This window comes from Bidens hawaiensis, unplaced genomic scaffold, assembly GCF_021521415.1.
Source record: "Bidens hawaiensis isolate Kalapana, Puna unplaced genomic scaffold, B.hawaiensis_p1.1 tig00033486_1, whole genome shotgun sequence".
Classification (NCBI taxonomy): domain Eukaryota; kingdom Viridiplantae; phylum Streptophyta; class Magnoliopsida; order Asterales; family Asteraceae; genus Bidens; species Bidens hawaiensis.
Genome location: NW_027495734.1, coordinates 105,654 through 125,401, shown reverse-complemented (window position 1 = coordinate 125,401; position 19,748 = coordinate 105,654). Strand labels below are relative to the sequence as shown.

General features: G+C 35.0%; 1 protein-coding gene and 1 pseudogene across 2 annotated transcripts; both read left to right on the top strand.

Moving 5' to 3' along the window:
* Positions 1–6,863: 6,863 nt before the first annotated feature.
* Positions 6,864–12,200, top strand: LOC143584898 (transmembrane emp24 domain-containing protein p24delta9-like). Its single transcript, XM_077066824.1, has 4 exons — positions 6,864–7,073; positions 8,886–9,095; positions 11,096–11,172; positions 11,949–12,200. The coding sequence occupies exons 1-4, from the start codon at positions 6,864–6,866 to the stop codon at positions 12,091–12,093; spliced, it is 642 nt and encodes a 213-aa protein (XP_076922939.1). The 3' UTR covers positions 12,094–12,200.
* Positions 12,201–15,911: 3,711 nt separating this feature from the next.
* Positions 15,912–19,202, top strand: LOC143584888 (G-type lectin S-receptor-like serine/threonine-protein kinase At5g35370 pseudogene; annotated as a pseudogene). The gene is made up of 3 exons (XR_013144448.1): positions 15,912–16,254; positions 16,584–17,123; positions 17,303–19,202. The product of XR_013144448.1 is annotated as a G-type lectin S-receptor-like serine/threonine-protein kinase At5g35370 pseudogene (transcript).
* Positions 19,203–19,748: the final 546 nt, after the last annotated feature.

Below are 19,748 nucleotides of genomic sequence, written 5' to 3'. Positions count from 1 at the left end.
TAGTGAAAGCCATCTACTCGCATAGTCTCTCATCATCACCCTGATGCCTTTGAAACTACGTGCTGTGGACAGGAATCGAAACTGATCACATGGAACACCAAGTCTCTTTCTTATCACTCCACCAATAGCTTATTAAAATGGTTTTAACCAATAAATAAGATTTTATAATATAATAGATGAATATTTGAACTTCTCTAGCTATCCTAAGAGAAGTCACATGAGTGGAGTTTATACAATGTAGGGGATACTTTAGGGTGTTGTAAATGAAGAAAAAAAAAGAAAAGATAAAGATATTTTTGTATTTTTGAAAAGTCATTGTTTTACCATATTAATTTTTTAATATTTTTTTAAGTTGTTGTAAGTGAATGAAATAGAAAAATTAGTGATAAATATATTAAAAATAGTATTATTTAATTGAAAAGTGGGAGAAAATATCATGATTTTTAGTGTAATTTTAAGTTTGAATATACATAAAGAGATGTGAATGCGCTAGTGTTTTAAATTCGAATTGCTAACTAAAACCACCACGATGACGACATATACTATACTATGGGTGAATATTGACCGTCGAAATTGAAGCAAGTTAGCCCGTTTGAATATATACCATTTGGTTTTAACCGTTTCAGTTTGAAACTTGAAAAGGCCCTTTAATTATTATTATTATTATTATTATTATTATTATTATTATTATTATTATTATTTCAGAGATATAAAGTTATGTTAATATGGCATATTTATGAACAATTCTTATTGGTTCCAAATCATATATAGGGGAAAGTTTATGTACAAAATAATCTTAACAGAAAACAATACCAATCTATCAAAAATGAGAACATAGTAAACAATACCAACTAAATATCAATCTACATAAGCATGCTTTATAATAACAAAGAAAAAACCCTAATAATAACAACAACAAAATCAAAATTAGCAACAAAATAATAACATCAAATACTTATAATAGCATAAGAAACAAAACCTAATAATAACAATAAAATGTAAATCAATAAATACATATAACGTGTCATAATCGAAAATCAACAAATACAAACAAAATATAATAGCAAACAGCTATAAAAACAAACATAATAATAACGTAAATTGGTTCTCACTGTTTTCATGTTAAGAATGATTTGCATTTGATCCTGAAACAACATATATATATATGTATGTGTGTGTGTGTATGTTAACTGATTTTATTATTATTATTATTATTATTATTATTATTGAAAGACCTGTTAAGTAAATGATTTTATTTCAAGAAACTAATTTGAATCATTTTCTTAATACACTTGTGTAACGAAATAATTTCTCTCCAATCAATTTTAATGTTTTGAATTTGAATTCTATGTACAGTGAGAATATATAAAATAAAAATTAGTTGCTTATGCCTTATAGGGCCATAGGCCGTATTTGTGGCAGCTATCTTTATACAAAATACCCATGACGGATGTCGGCCCATTTTTTTGTTTAGGAGGCTTATGCTTATTTATCGGTCTTAAAAAATTGAACAAATGTCCCAAACTAAATGAGCCCATTTACACCATCTTAAAAATTTTTATAAATATTTGTTTGGAGCCTTTAAAATTATACTTTCTCTATAATATATAGAGTATAAAATAAAGAATACACATAAAACACCTCTCCATTTAAAGTATTCTCGTCCGAATCTCTATCTTTATTTTTTTAATTATTTTAAAATACACATTTTTGTTTAAATTTTATTTTTTTAACCTATCAAACCGTCATCCAAATCTCTTACTATATCTAGTCACAAACAATTATTTTATTATTTTATCTTGATTTCATACACATAATTTAAATTGATGAATAGTAGCCCTCTAAATATAGAGGGTTACTATTGTATCTATCAAGTTTCTCTTTACCGTATATAAATTTAAGAAAAATTAGAAATAAATAATCTCATCTTTTGTGTATTGGCCAATAATAATCCCATCTTTAAAAATCACTAGCAATGGTCCCACCTTTTAACTATTTTTGTTTCACTGGTCCTCCATTAAAAAATACTTAACGTCGTTATGTTTTTTCCCTAGTTTCAAACCGGTGTTTTAAGGCTTTTGATCGGAATAACGATACGATTCGATCGATGTAAAACTTATTTTGAAATGGCGATTCAAACGACGAAACAATGTTTCAATTCGAGTGCTTGAATTTCCAATTAACAAAAATCAAACCATTTGAATCACCGTTTCCAAATAAGTTTTACATCAGTCGAATCATATCGTTCTTTCAATCAAAAACCCTAAAACACCGGTTTGAAACTAAGGAAAAAATATAATGACGTTAAGTATTTTTTAACGGAGGACCAGTGAGACAAAAATAGTTAAAAGGTGGGACCATTGATAGTGGTTTTTAAAGGTGAGATTATTATCGACCAATATATAAAAGGTGGGATTATTTATTTCTAATTTTCCTAAATTTAAATGTACGAGTGTTCTAGTTATTTTTTTTATTCTTTTTCTCTAAATTTAAAGAAAAATTGGGTTTTCAATATTATAATATGAGTGCCCTGAAACCTCTGTAATAAATAAAATTTTGATGAAAGCAATAGGGCCTTATTTATCAATCTATATAACTTTATGAATATATAAAATTGAAAATAAACAATAAAATAAGAGTGTGTGAGTAAAATAAAGATAGAGATGAAGAACCAAATGTGTAACTATTTAAAAGAAATATATATTTTTTAGTTAAACTATATAGATGTATACTGAATAACATGGAATGTAAATGATCTAACCATCTCATAATATGAGTTTCCAATATTTATTTACATCGTATATAAATATTTTTTCTATATCTATTTTTGAAAGACTAACGAATCTTTTAAATATGCTACTAGTTAAATTCATCAGATCGGGACACACTTGCCTTTTGATCCGGGAAAAACTCTCACCTAAGGCCAACGTCCACGAACACTCACCCGAAGGCACGGCAGTGGGTTGAGATAAAACTCGTTCAGTTCAAGGATCCAACTAAAGAACGCTACCTACTCGTCTAGTCTCTCATCATCACTCTGATGCCACTGAAGCTAAATGCTGGGACAGGAATTGAATCTGGGTCACTGTCACTTTGACCCGAAACCCGACCCAAGAAAACCCGAACATGAACCCAAACTAACCCGAACCTGAGAAAAGTCTAACCTGAACTCGAATCGAAGTAATTCGGGTTAGTTATTGTGTTTGATTTCTAGGCTTCGAGTCAACCTGAATTATAAACTATTTGTTTAAAAAATGAGATACGTGATATTATTATTAGGTATGTACACCATATACGAAACACTCTACACGTTCCACTTGTTTTTATTCTATTCCACCTATTATGGTTGATCGACTCTTTATTGTTTATATATTTTGTCTCTTTAGGGCTAATAACAACCATAATCGAAGAATATGATGTTTTATCGCGTTATTTTTATTTATTATTTGGTTATTTACGTAATAAGTAAAGAAAAATCTGCTTCTTTAATTTTCACGTTGGACTTTTCTTTACTTTTTTATTTTCCTTTTGTTTTCTTAGACATCCAAACATTAACCCGACCAAAAAAACCCGAACAAAAAAAAACCATGAGAGATTTCAGTTGGGTTTCAGGTCTAAATTAAAATTTTGAAACACCCGAAAAAACCCAACCCAAAAAAACGAAAACCCGAAGAACAAACCCGGAAACACCTCTAAAAGTTTTTTTCTTACGACTCCGCCACCCGCTAATATTTTTTTTATATCTCTATGTAATAAACCTTCCAAAACTTAATTCTATATTTTCCACATAGAAGGCGGTTTCCTAATACCTTCTTCTCTACTCCTATAAAACCCTAAACCCCAACCACCACCACCATCATAACGCCGCCGTCACCACCACCAGCCACCGCCATGTCATCCAAATCTGATGAACCCCAAAACCCATCACCCGACAACCTTAAACCCCCCGAACTCACCGACCCAGATCAAGAAAACAAGAATCAACCACAACAACAACAAGATCAAGAAGAAGATGAAGAAGAATGTGGGTTTTGTCTGTTCATGAAAGGTGGTGGGTGTAAAGAAGTGTTTATTAACTGGGAAAAGTGTATTGAAGAAGGCGAAAAGAATAAGGAAGATATAGTGGACAAGTGCTTTAATCTTACTTCTGCTTTGAAGAAGTGTATGGAGGCGAATGCGGATTATTATGGGCCTGTTTTGCTGGCCGAGAAGGCGGCCGAGCAGGAGGCGATTAATCAGTCGAATAAGGAGAAGGACGCTGCTGCGGCATCTGGTTCTGGGGAGGGGAAAGACGCCGCAGCAGCGTCTGGTTCCAAAGACGCCACAACAGCGGGGAAAGACGCTGTTGCGGCGTCTGATTCCAAAGACGCTGCAGCAGAAGCAGCCTTTGGTTCTGGTTCTGGTTCTGGTTCTGCTGCAGCGTCTTCTTCTGGGGAGGAGGAGAAAGAGGCTGCAGCGAGTTCTTGAGTCGTGACGAAATGATTTAATAAAAAAAATTAGAAGGATAATTGTTGATCAATGATGATTATTGTTGAGTTTTTGAAATAAGGTAGTTGAAATTGAGGATGTGCATCTAATTATATGGTTGTTTTGATTGATTTGATGATGATGTTATACAGAAATGATTTTGGTTTTGAAGTTACCTGATATTCTGGTCTCTTGTGTAAACAAGCCAAGCTCGAGCTTGATTAGGCTCGTTTTGACTCAGGAGAGCTTGAGCTTGGCTCGCGAGCTTTTTCTTCAAGCTCGGGCTCGGCTTGTTTGATATTTATTAATTAATTTATATACGCTGTTAGTTATTAAGTATTTTGAGAAAAACCTTAAACTAGCGTTGGCTCAGCTTGAGCTCGTGTAGTACTTTAAACAAGTCAAAGTTTGGCTGTTTAGTGTAAAATTAGCATATAAAAAATTCAAAAACGAAAATGTTTAAAATACACAAGGCTTGATGAGCCTAAACGAGCATTCCATACAAGGCTCGAGCTCGAAAAAGCCGGCTCATTTAGGTTTTATATCGATCTGAACTCAAGTAGCCCACGAGCAACATATGTTTTACATATAAACCTTTTTATCAGTTAAATCTTTCATAATTCATGTATAGTGGTTGTTTTACTTGTAATTGAACCAACATGTAATTGTATCTGTTTTGGAAGTTGATAAAAGTTTGTTGTTTTAGAATATTAATTGCAGCATCATATAAAGCATATAGATTATTATGCAGTGTGTATTCTTGCTTTCAGTTTTGTTTTGTATAACTGCAAACAGACAAACAAGGCCATCATGTAATTTTTTGGTCACCCCGAAATGGTTCCAAACTGGTTTAGTTTCGGTTTGGGTTGGGTTGTCGGGTCAGGTTGGTTAATCGGTTTCTATGTGCACCTCTAGTGTGGGAGGAAACGGATTTAAACTCTGAACTATTTGGACCGAGTTTGAAATAAAACCATGCTTGATTACATTAGTCTGGTTGTCGGTTCTAAGAATTGACCGAAACAAACACGAAATAGGATGAAACAGAGAAACTCAGTTTCCATATTGCTCGATAGATGAAAAGATTCGAATATTCGTTATTATAACCTCAGCTCTTGTCATATGCTATTGAAACAAAGAATGGTCTGATCAGCTTTAAACATCAACAACTCGCCTGAATATAGAAAAATAACATGAAACCAGTCTAGTCTAAGCATGTTTAAAACGCTTAAAGGGGTCTCTTTATGCTCTGCGTCTTGCTTTAAAAAATCCTCACTTTTAAGCATCTTGCGCCTAGGCCGAAATCTTAACCCTTATGCCTAGGCCCAAGGGCCAAAGCTCACCCTTTGTGCTAGAGGTGTTCACTAAACATAAACGAACGAAAATAACTTAAAATTCAATTACTAAAATCGCCCTGTTTGGTTTTATGTTTTTAAGAAAACCGATTTTTCAGTACTATTTTTGTATAACTAAAAACCAATTTTAGATAATTTATAAGAAATTAATAAATAATATAGCCTAAAACTTCTATATTCTAATGTCTACCGATCGACTAAATTATTAATCATCATAAGATCTCAGTTGTGAAAATCATGCCTAGGCCAAGTACTCCCCGACTAACGTTTCAAACCCAAATTAATTATTTTGGACCATTTGTTTTCCAACCTAAAATTTTCAAACCCAAATGACAAAATCTAACAAAACCGAACTCATAGTAAAAAGTAAAAACCCGTAATTAGAGGCACACAAATAGGTTTTTTCAAATACCCGTGTTCGGGTACGGAATCAGGTTTGGGTGGTATTGAAAATCGGGAATTGGCAATACCCGGGTCGGGTTCGGGTCCGGGTATGGTCTCTAAAAACATACCTTATGTATCGGGTTCGGGTATAGAACCGGGTTTTCTAACACCGGGTATTTGAATACCCTTTTTCCAGGTATTGAAAAAACTCTATTTTCGGGTTTTTTTTTCCGGGTATAGATTGGATTTTTTTAAGGGAATTACACTTTTAGGGGTATTTATCGGATATTTTTCAGGTATTTTCTGGGTATTTGAAAAACCCGGTTTCGGGTATTAGAAAAACCCGAACCGGTTCCGGTTTTCGGGTATTACCGGATACAAATTGGGTCCGGTTCGGGTACATGTTTTAGTACTTAAATGCATATCCTATCCGTACCCTACGGGTAGGGTTGGGTATAAAAAAACCGGTTCCGGGTTCGGGTTTTTTTTCACCTCTACCGTAATCTCAAGCCCGACCCGGTCCACAACCCATGAATCCCAGTTTTCACCCATACCCGGCCCACTTACCCGTTAAATTCGTAAACCACACACACAATTGAAACTCCATCGACTCTCACTCAATTCTTCAAACCCAAGTCACCTTCAACACATCCGTTAACTATGAACCTTCACAGATCTTCAATCTGGGTTGTTATAATTATCGGGTTTCTATCCACACCCGGCAAATCGATCCGATTCGAGCTGGAATCGGGTCACACGAAGTGCATAGCGGAAGATATGAAGAGCAATTCGATGACTGTTGGCCATTACAAGATTGTTAACCCGAATGAAGGACAGGGGTTGCCTGAATCGCATAGAATTACAATCAGAGTTAGTTCAATTCATAAATTTTATAACTTGATTTTGGTTTTTGGTTAGTTGAATTAATAATAATTTTTATAAGCTAATTTTGGTTTTTAGTTAATTGAATTAATAAATTTTTTAACTTGGTTTTGATTTTTGTTTTATATTTTAGCTGTAATTGAGATGTTGAGGTTTAATTTTGGTTTGATTATGAGATTTGTTTGTTTATGGTTGTATTTGAAATGTTAATTTATTACTATTTGTGTTGAGGAAGTGGTGTGCAGGGTTCGGTTCGGTTTGGGTCGGTTTTGGGCTAAAAGTGTTGTAGTAATTGGCTAATTGCTAGTCGGCTGGTGGGGTGGGACAGGGTCGGCGGCCCGACACACCGATATGCCCGAATTTTTTTTAATATTAATTATATATTTTTTTTTGAAAAAAATTAATTAACTCATATAAGGCCCAAACTTTTTTTCGCCTTCGGCCCCAAAAGTTTGAACGATTCTCGCCCTATGGTGGCGACTAGCAATGGGGATTAATTGGCGCATAGTCGGGATTTTTACGACCATTAAAACTTTAACCGAGAAACGGAACATTTTGTTTTTGAATTTATTGAAACATTGTGGTTTTTGGTTTGGATTCAGTTCGGTTTTGTTATTTGAGTTTGAAAATTTTGGGTTGGTAAAAATGTTTTAGTCCAAAATAATGAATTTGGGTCGGTACAAACGGTTGGGCTGAAGTATTTGAGTTACACAGTTATTAAATTCTTATAAAATACTTGAAATTACTCGATTGTTAATCCGAATGAAGGACAGCCGTTACCTGAATGGCATAAAATTACGCTTAGAGTTAGTTAAATTAATAATTTTTGTAAGTTAATTTTGATTTTTTGGATAGCTGCTTGTAGGTTAGGGTTTGTTTGATATTAATTGTAAGCCTAATTGAGCTGCTGAGGTTTACTTTTGGTTTGATTATGTGATCTGTTTGTTTATTGTTGGTTTTGAACTGTTCTTTTATTACTAGTTGTTCGCAGTTTGAACATTGACAACTTGTATGCTTTGGATTGCAGTATTGAATATTTAGGGTTGTTATTATATATTAAATTGTTTCGATCGATTAAGTTCATTTAAATAAATGAACGAGCACGAGCGGAGGCCATGTTCGTGTAATTGTGTTCATGATCCGATAGCGTGTTCGTTTACATCCGCTTATGCTCGTTAATGAATGTTTATTAAAGTTTTTATAATACTTTTAAAGGACATATGTACTCTTATCATATAAATTTAAGCAAAATCATTAACTATAAAACAAATATATATATATATATATATATATATATATATATATATATATATGTAAAATTAACATATGAATATGAACGTTAAAGAAAACACCAACACAAGCTTGGTAGCTGGACCGAACCGTGGACACTAACCATTTTTGGTTAGCCAAAATTAAATAAAGTATTGTTTGTGTTCAGTTGTGTTCGTGAACCATTCACGAACAAGTTCTTTTCCTTAATGAACAAACATGAACAAGAAATTTCGTTCGGTAGCTGGTCGTGAACCATTCGCTTGTCCAATAAAGCTTAACGGATGAGGCTTCTTCTATATTCCAATTTGAATTACTGGTTTAGGTCTTGGTATTTGTTTAAGTTTATGGTTTTTATATTGATTTTGTATGAACTTTTGCTGGAAATTGTGGATTATGTGTGTATATTTTGTTCGAATGTTATGTTATTCAATATTGGTGCATATATATATATACATATATGTGTGTGTGCGTTTGTGTATGTATGTATGAATTGAAATATTTTATTGATTGCTGTGTTTTATGTAATAGGTGACTTCTGCATACGGGAATAGCTATCATTCTGCTGAAAACGTGCAATCGGGTCAATTTTCTTTTCTAGCTCCTGAGGCTGGAGATTATATGGCTTGCTTTTATGCCGTTGACCACAAACCGCCGTTTAATGTTACGGTTGAATTTGATTGGAGGTCTGGTATAGCTGCTAAAGACTGGTCGAATGTTGCCAAGAAAGGCTCAGTTGATGTAAGCTTATTAATCCATATTTCTTAAGTTATCACATATAATGTTATGCAAATATTATATTTATCATAGTGACTCGTTTGAAATAAATAGGTTGAAATTTACACCTTTAATGTGACTATGTGAGGAGTGAGCTACAAATTATGATGTCATAGTTTAAATGATCACAACATCTCTTGTTTTAGAATGCCCTGTGGATTGTGGAAATATTAAATTTTCTTTCACACTGTTTCCAAGTTATATATATATTTTGGAATCGTGTGAGAACCATTTGTAAATTGAGAACTTTGAGAACCATTTTGGACCACAAAAAAACCCCTCCAAAAAAAAATAAAATAAAAAAAATTATAGAGCCAAAAAAAATACGCAAAAATAAAAAAAGTAAAAAAACCAAAACGTTTATTTAGCATCCCTGTTTCAATAAAAAAATTAAGAAAAAAAATAAAAAATTTCTCGGTTTAGCTAATTTATGCACATATGTATAATACTTATTTTTGCAATTTATGCACGTATGTACATATATGTACATACATGGCATGCTATTCTTTATACGCATATATACAATTAAGATAAATGATAATGTGTTACATATGTGTACATTATGTAATTGGTGATTAAATGATAATATGCATATATGCACAATTAACATTTCTTTTTCTTTTCCTGAAACCAGGATGTAAGATAAACGTTTTGATTTTTTACTTTTTTAAAATTTTTGTTTTTTTTTGTTTTATATTTTTTTTATTCTGTTTAATATTTTTTTGAGGGGTATTTTTTTAGTGGTCCAAAATGGCTCTCAAAGTTCTCAATTTCAAAATGTTCGCTTAGGATCCTCACCCTATATACACACATACATATCGGTTATATTATCCACAATATTATAATTAATCCCTTTGTCTTTAAACAAATGCGAGTTTGAATAGACAGGGTTAACTATTTATTAAATTATTAAATACTTAATATTGATAGGTTAGGAGAACTAGGTGTACCAATATTGATTCTGCAGGTATTTTGTAATGACTACTGATAGCAAATGATTAAACTTTGGGCACAAAAGATACGATCAATAGGTGAAAACAATAAAAAAAAATTCCTATGATTAAGCTAAAATAATTTTGTTAATAAAGCTCAAATGGTAGACCGAAAGAATTATTGTTATTAATTATCTAGGATTAGGATAGCCTTGGGGACCAAGTATTACAATTAGTCTTGGAATCCAAGTTAACATAATAATAATAATAAATAATATTCATCTGAGTCACAAGTTGACTCATCAGAGACGAGCCAAAAATTACGTAAAATGTGTTGACTTGATAGGCTGACTTGTAATACACCTGACTCACACCTTGGCTCACGAAGTCACGAGTATTAGCCGACTCGTTCTGAGTCGACTCGACTCTTAACACAGACGAGTCAGAGAAAGTATAACTTGGGCCAGGTTTCACATTAACGAACAAGAAACTCTACGAGGCTAATTCTGTTGGGTAATATGGACGGGTTTTACGGGTTAGGTAACATGCCAAAACGGGTTGGATCAATACAAGTAGTTTTTGACTTTGTTCAAGTTGGATTCAAAAACTACATTATTTCAATATTATTATAGACTTGTTATCTTTTCAACTAACCTTTTTTCAATTGTACCTGCTAGATAAAAGTCGTAAAACATGACCCAAGTTAATCCATTTATAAGCAAATGGGTTGAAATTGGAAGGCGTTAGTGGTTTATGGTCCATAATGCTAATCCCTCTTTTTGTGCTACTCCTACTCCTAGGGCGGGAAGAAGATAAGAAAAGGCCAAGCGTTCTCTTGGTTTCCCAACCTGTTGCTTCTAAAGACTGCCCTCTCTCGGTTGGATGTTGGTCCAGCCTACTACGAGGATCCCGTATCCAGCAACCCAACCTATACCCTTATTTATTTATTTATTTATTTATTATTATTATTATTATTATTATTATTATTATTATTATTGCGTTTTAAATTTGTCAAATTTGCTTATATTTCAGGCAATGGAATATGAGCTGAAGAAACTTGCAGACACCATCACTTCGATTCATGAGGAAATGTTTTATCTCCGAGAAAGGTTAGTGAATAATGTACCAAAATATTCAAAGGTCCAATTTTTTGTTCTTTATTACAATAAAGTTAAATTTATGAGATTGATTTGAGTCAAAGTATCCTTTTTTTATTTTATTTTTTATTTATTTTTAAAACTAGTTCTACAATTTTTTTCATATTCATGAAAAGGTCAAATGTTACAGTTTCATGGGATTTGGTCAACAAATGATTTGAACTATTTGACTATCATATTTGGTTTTTGTTTCAAATATACTATTGTTATTTGTTCCTGCAAAAATACAAAAAACCGTACGTAGGCGACCCAAGTTTTATTTTTGTTTTGTTGGTCAAAACCTCACCGGAAATCGTAAAATGACTAATATACCTCTAGCTCTACCTAAGAAATAATAATATATAATTTTTTTATTTTGAAGAATGTGACAGTTTAATGACAAACAATATTTTTGGCATGTAACATGTCGGTACCTCATCATGACAAATTGATGACAATCTATATTTTTGACCTCTTACACGTCGGTTTCCTATCAAGGGTATATATGTCTTTTGGTTTTTTTAGGGCATTTTTGTCATCCTGCAAGTTGTTAGTTAGAACCAGAAAATGCAAGCAGATTGATATTTTGGTCACATATATGTAACTTTTTGAATGCACACATGGTCAATGTTCACATTATCTCTCTTTTACATTTTCGCGATAAAATAGTTAAATATCAATGATCGGATATTATGAATATATTATTATCTCATGTTTTTGCTAATAAATATTTTATATGTTTATTATAGGGAACGAGAGATGCAAGAGCTTAACAGAGTGACAAATTCGAGAATGGCGTGGTTGAGTTTTCTTTCGCTGTTCATATGCTTATCGGTTGCAGGCATGCAAGTTTGGCACTTGAAAACTTTCTTTGAAAAAAAGAAGCTCATTTAATACCGATCTTTTTGGTTATATCTATGAGTCTTCATTCAAATACATGTAGCATCGAGCAAGTTTCTATAACTAAGAGAATCAAATGACTATGACTGATATTTTATATTTGTGTTTATCGATGATCGTTAGTTGGGAGTAAGCATAGTGTGTTGGGTAATTGGTTATAACGGTTTTGCCTAAAAGAGTTCAGGTTCAGGCCAAAATGGGTTCTGACTAAATGTGTGTTTTTTAAAAAAGTGTGTGCCGGTTTAGAAGGGAAAAAATGGCATAAGAAATTTTATCTGAATTTCCAACTTCGGTTAAACTATGTTCACAAAAATGAATCATGTAAACGGATCAAATAAGTGAGCTTATGATGTTTTATATGCGGGTGACTATCCTGAGCGGGTTGCTTTTGGGTCAATACCGAAGGGGCCGGGGTAGTGATTCCGAGGGTCCCGATAGTGGTTTTCCACCAGCCCACATTCACTCTGTCCACCCTTACCTAGGAAAGTAGGTTTATAGAGGTGGTTTGGTAGCATCTTAATGATTCCATTAAGAGGCCGTCTTTTGAATCGGTCAGAGGTAGCATACGTTTGAGTCACTTAAAAATTAAAATACACCTCTTGATGGGTAAGTTTTATAACTGCTGGCTGATTCAAAGACTACCTCTTAATCGATTATGTCTCTTAATGCCTAGCTGAATATGTGAAAATAGAGGTGTACAAGAAAACCGGTTTGGGACCGTTTTAGGCAAACCGAACCGAACTGGTTTGGGTTTAAAATCGGTTTCACCCAAACAAATTCCCAAACCGTCAGTTTCAGGACTGGTTCCCCTTAAGATCTACCAAATCGGTTAAACCGAACCGATTTGAGGAAAACTGGTTTAAAACTGGCTAATACCAGTTTAAAACCGGTTAAACCGGTTTATAAACCGGACTGAACCGACATGACTAGGCCGGCCTATCTTGCTTCTAAAGCGGTTTAAGTCAAACCGGTTTTGACCATCCGTTGACCAAACCGGTTCGGTTTGGATTTAAAACCGGTTTTTGTACACCTATATGTGAAAATGCTGGCTTGATAAATGATGATGGCAAAGTTGTCAACTCTAATCTTCCCACCAAACTGGTGGGCCCTGGTGGGCTTGCCATTTCTTCCAAAACTTACCCTTTAGACCAGGGGGACTTATGGGCATTGATTAATTAATTAATACATTAATAAATAATGATGTCAAGATTCAACAACATGGAAGAAGTCAATGCTTCAAGATAATATATAGTATGCTCCTTTGCCCTAAATAATTGATACATATAACATTTATCTAACATCAAATAGTTGTATGTGTGAAGTTGGATGAATCATTAGAGAAGGGTATCTACGCTATCTATCGACGTTGATTACAACGTTGAATCATAGACGGGAAACTGGATGAATCGTATGTTAGACATAGCGTTTTAACCCACAATGTATCAAAACTCGGTACTTAGAAAGGATGAGACGTGTTACTTGGATACATTGTTGTGCTATGATAGTTGCACTCTTATAATGGGTTAAAGATGAATGGTGGTAAGTGTTTAGATGCACTGTTGTCATTTTCGGTGGTGGTTTAGATATTTTGAAAACGTTGTTTTCTAAACGATACAACAAGACTCGTATAAAATTACGATGAAAACGTTTTAGATTCTATCATATAATTTATTTTAAAAGAAAATGTATTAAGGTGAGTTGAAATTAATAAAATGGGTGGAAGTTAGATTTAGATTAAAATAAAAAAAAGTTCTAGCATTTTCTCCTCCTTAAACTTTCCAAATATTTAATGATGCTTCATATTTAATTTAAGAGAAAAAAAACTTAAAACAGTCTAATTGATTAAAATAAAATTATGAAAATAATTTTAACCTTTTTGAATTACCAAAATAACCTTAACATTTTTGCTCTTCCACAAACACCTATACCTTCTACGCCATTATTTTCATTCTTGTACGTTATATGATTCATCACATCACCTGGTGTGCCAATATTGGCCGGCTACAAGAATCTTCTGGCGCAAGCCGTAAACTCCTGCACCACCAGTTCTCCCACGTCATTCTTAGTCTTGCTACGCCAAAACAATAAAATGGTAATTTACAAATTCATTCCTATGTTGGTAATTTCTCTTAATTTTAACCATCAATTAGTCAATTACTTAAAACTTTAGCTTCTATGAGATTAAAAAAAAAAGGATACATTAGACTTTTGTTTTGATGCCTTTTAAAATTAAGAAAAGTTTTCTAAGTAAAGAAATGTAGGAAGAAAAGAGTGACATGTCCTTGTCTAACCTCGTTTTTTTTGTGTTATGATTTGTTTTTTCATCAACTTCACCAACCATCTTTCTAGTCACATGTCCTCTTCTCTTCTCTTCTCTTCTCTTCAAACCTTTTTAGCCTAAAAAAAAGTAAAAAAACCTTTTTGTATCACTCGCCTAATGTGTATATATACTATGTTATGTATACACACATGTGACATGTATGTATATGCATTGTTTATTGTGTAAAGCATATTGCTAGTGATTTTATAAAATACCAATTATGCCAGTTTTATAAAATATTTTATAATTTACAGTTGGTCTTCTAGTTCAATAATATAGAAGTGATGATCAAGAAGAGAGAAGTCAACTAAACCATCATCGGTATGAACCTCTTAGCCCAAATGACAGATGGAAAAGGAAATGTGTTTATAGGCTAAACCACTAAACTTAGTAGGACTGTTCAAAAAGCTCAAGGCTTGAAGTTCGAGCTCGTGGCTCGCTCGATAAAAGCTCGAATAAAACTAGCTATAAAAAGTTGATTTGAAACATCCTGAGCTGATTTGGATCGTTTTTGTAACCGAGCCAAAATCGACCCAGGCTCAGCTTGAGTCATGGCTCGGCTCGTTGGCTCGATCTTAAGCTCGTTTAACTTCAAATCGAGCTAGAGTCTGGCTAAGTTGCCTCGTTTAATTTCGAGTCCGAACTCGAAACCACCCTGGCTCGACTCGTAAGCAGCCCTAAAACTTTGACGACATGTAACACATATCAAGTCTTAATTTGTCAAATGATGGGACCCCGTTGACTTTTTCTCAAACTGCGTGCCAAAAAACACTAGATCAGGCTTAGCCGTTTTTTTAACGCTCAACAAATCCTTCAAATGAGCTAAATTCACATCATCGGGAGACACTCGTCTTCCAATCCGGGAAAAACCCTCACCTAAGGTCAACGCCGTGAACACTCGCCTTAAGGCACAACAATGCGTGAGATAATAATACGCGTTCATTTCAAGGATCCAACCAGTGAACACCACCTACTCCCCTAGTCTCCCATCATCACCTGGTGCCGCCGAAACTAAATAACGACGACAAAAATCAAACTTAAATCACATGAATCACCAAATCTCTTCTTTAATACTCCACCACCATCTCATTAACACATATGCCTTACCCTACTTAACAGTTAACAATACCTCTGCAACTTCTAATTTGGTAACAAATTTTTTATTTTAAAATTTATTTTAAAAAACTTAACCGAATTAAACTGTTCGTCAGCTAGCTCACGTTAGCCCAGTCCACACGTATAAGCCTAATAATTAAATTAAAACAAAATAATAATAATAATAATAATAATAATAATAATAATAATAAATTAAACAAATTACACCATCAACATTTCATATATTCATATATAAGTCAACTCTTTTATATTTTATCCACTAAAACCATCACAATAATAATAATAACAACAACAACAATAATACAAACTCACCACCATTTTTTATACACTTCAAATATTAACAACTTTCTCCGGCGACCAATTCCTCTATGCATGGATGGCCGCCACCGCCACCGCCGTAACCGCCACCGTCTTCTTCATTCTCACCCTCCTCACAACCTCCCACTCCGCCATAATTTACTCCGGCTCCATCGCCCCGAATTTTACAACTACTAGATATCGGTTAATCGACAACTTATCGGGCGAATTCCTACGATCGGTTAACCGAACCTACACCGCTGCGATACGCAACCCGCGGCCCAAAACGATGTCGTTTTACCTCGTGGTTTACCATACCGCCTCCGACACCGTCGTTTGGGCCGCGAACCGGAACCGGGCGATCTCGGATTCCGGTGAAGTTCGCCTGTCTGGTAGCGGATTAACTATCCATGACGTGTCAGGTAGTTAAACTGTTAAGTGTGTGTAAATAATAATATAATTGCGATATTGTATTGATATCAATATCAATACGATATCACAATAATTATATTGTATTGATAACATTAAATTACCAATACAATATAAAAATTACACAATTATGATATTGTATTGTATATGATATTTAATATTGTAAATTATCAATACAATATCATAATTTAATTATTAATTATAATTTAAGTGTATAACCTGACGTCTATTCTTTTTTACGAGACGTGAGGTTATACATTTAACTTATATTTATATAAAGCTATCTCTAGCATTTACTAATTAACATTTGTGTTCAATGCAGGTGAACCGGTTTGGTCCACGCCAACACTTAACTCCACGGTGGGTGCCTTACAGCTGTTGGACTCCGGAAACTTAATTCTCGTTGACGATTTCAACAAAACTCTATGGCAATCGTTCGATTACCCGACAGACACAATCGTTGCGGGCCAACGATTTCCAACAGGGAAATCGTTAACCGCGGCTACTTTGGACGTAGATTACTCCGAAGGCGATTACACGTTTAGGTTAATCCCCGAGGACGGGATACTCCAGTGGCAAAACTTGACATACTTCACTTTATTAATGGATACCAGATCCATCCAAAACTCGAACCCGCCCGTTACCTCTTTATTGATAAACGGGTCAGGGTTTTACGTGTTTGGGGACCCGGTATCCAACCTCGCTATAGAAGTTTTGATTACACCCGCGCCTACAGATTCCGCTTACCGAATATTAAAAGTTACAACTGACGGTCGTCTCGTCGTTAACCGGTACGTAAATAAAGCTAGGGTAACGGATTTCATGACGCCGTCAGACAGTTGTGGGCCCCCGTTCCAATGCGGTAAGCTATATTTAACTCTTAAGTGTGTGTAAAACTGTAAATGTTTTTTTAACTATATAAATAATATTATATTAAATGTGAGAAACAGTTTCACTGCGTTTATATAGTTAACTCATATTTACATAACGCTACCTCTAACATTTGACTAATTACATGTGTCTAACAATTGTGTCCAACAGCTAAGCTCGGACTCTGTTCTGCGGGCAGCTGTTCTTGCCCGCCCGGGTTTCGAACCGACCCGGTCATGAAACGGGGCTGCTCGTTATCGGATACTTCGCTCTCGTTGCGGGAATCTTGTACCGACAATAAAACGCGCCAGAATTCGAACTCGTCGCATAATTATGTTTACGTCCCACTCGGGGCGGGTATGAAGTATGTTCCGGTCGATTTTATGAACCCGAATGGCACCGGAATCGGGTTATCAACATGTAAAGATATGTGTAGTTCAAATTGTTCTTGTTTGGGTTTGTTTCATGGAAGCCAATCAGGATCATGTCATTTGATTGATAATCATTTTGGGTCTATTGTTTTACAAGCCAGTAATAAATCAGATGATAAGTTAGGGTATGTGAAAGCGGTATCTATATCGTTTTCGGGTCGAAAGAAAGCGAATGGTTTGGGTTCTAGGTTCCCGGTTATCGGGTTAATATTACTTCCAGGATCCGGAGTTCTTGTGATATCAATTTTGGCTGTTTGGATTAGTCGAAGAGCGAAAAATAATAAAATGAAGCGAGATTCGAATAAATCGGGTGAGGATTCATATTCGGGTGATCTCGAGATGTTTTCGATAGCGGGTTTGCCTGTTCGGTTTGATTACGGGGATCTTGTCGAGGCGACGGTGAATTTTAGTACTCGGATCGGGTCGAGTGGGTTCGGGACGGTTTATAAAGGCGTGCTTCGGGATAAGACGGTGGTCGCGGTGAAGAAGATCACCGCATTGGGTGCGCAAGGGAAGAAGGAATTCGGTACCGAAATCGCAATTATTGGGAACATTCATCATGTGAATTTGGTTAAACTTAAGGGGTTTTGTGCGCACGGGCGAGAGCGGTTTTTGGTGTACGAGTATATGAGCCGGGGTTCGCTGGACCGCACGCTTTTCGGCTCTGGACCGCCAATGGAGTGGCAAGAGCGGTTTGAGATCGCGGTGGGGACCGCGCGTGGTCTTGCGTATTTGCATAGCGGGTGCGAGCATAAGATCATACATTGTGACGTTAAGCCGGAAAATATTCTTCTAAGTGATAATATGCAAGTAAAGATTTCGGATTTCGGATTGTCTAAATTGCTAAGTCCGGAACAATCCGGGTTGTTTACGACGATGAGAGGGACCCGCGGGTACCTAGCACCTGAGTGGCTCACGAATGCCGCTATTTCAGATAAAACTGACGTCTATAGCTACGGTATGGTTTTACTGGAATTGATTCAAGGTAGAAAGAACTGTGTCCAAGCCCCAAGCCATGGCTCGGGGAACCCAAGCACCAGCACTGACGGCCGGTCCTCGATTTCCTCTGGGTCCCAGACCCGTCCTCGTGCACGTGCCTTTTATTTCCCTTTACTGGCATTAGAGATGCACGAGGAAGGTCGGTACCTGGACCTAGTGGAACCGAGGTTAGCTGGCCGTGTGACACATCCTGAAGCCGAGAAGCTAGTAAAAGTGACTTTATGTTGCCTACACGAAGACCCGTCCCTACGGCCCACAATGGCTAACGTCGTGGCAATGCTAGAAGGGACTTTACCCGTGGGCAAGCCACGGCTGGAGTGTTTAAACTTTTTGAGATTTTACGGTCGAAGGTTCACCGAGCCGTCCACGGCTGTAACCGGTGCGGAGATCGAGGTACCAAGCGGGTTTATGGTGGCCACAGTTTATAGTAGTAGCCCGAGCGCGTCTCCTAACTCGTTTTCGTACATGTCATCACAACAACTGTCCGGACCTAGATAACATTGGTTAAATATTGTATGTATTCTCATTGATTAGGATACTTAAAATTTTGTTTTCTTAATCTTAATGTTTAAGTAAATAAGCATTCAAAATCTTTGTACTTATAGTTTTGAGTTTTGGATTGATTGTAATCATTGTATGTAAATCATTACCAAATGAATATTAATAATAGAAGAACTTTTTGGGTAAAATAAGTGTGTATAAAAGCATTTCTACACTTCTAAGTGCTGTGTATGCTTCGGTTTGGGTTGATTTTAGGCTAAAATCAAACCAAAAATTGAAATTAGGTTTTTGAATTTTTAAAAATCGTTCGGGTTCGGTTTATCAGTTTTCAATTTGAGTTCGATTCGGTTTTTTTCAGTTTTATCATTTAAATATTTTGAGTCAAAAACCAAGTTGGCCAAAAATAATGAATTTTGATCTAAATTACTTTTTAAATTACTAAGTAACTGATTAATTGAGCTAAAATATATTAATTACGTATTTATTAAATTCATATAAATTACTTAAAATTTAATAAAACGAATGAAAATCTATAAATTTTCGACGCCATTTCGGTTTTTATTACATGCAAAATCATAGAACCAAATCGTCGGTTTTTGTTTTTGTTCAGTTTTTTCAGTTTCATGCACACTCTACCTATTACTTAGGAGATATTTTAAGAACATGAACGATATATAATTATATAT

Excerpts from the sequence above, each read along its gene's own strand:
- LOC143584898 (XM_077066824.1), top strand. The coding sequence starts at position 6,864 with ATGAACCTTCACAGATCTTCAATCTGGGTTGTTATAATTATCGGGTTT. Across the intron at positions 7,074-8,885 it reads CGCATAGAATTACAATCAGA|GTGACTTCTGCATACGGGAA; the intron begins GTTAGTTCAATT and ends TTTATGTAATAG. Across the intron at positions 9,096-11,095 it reads CCAAGAAAGGCTCAGTTGAT|GCAATGGAATATGAGCTGAA; the intron begins GTAAGCTTATTA and ends CTTATATTTCAG.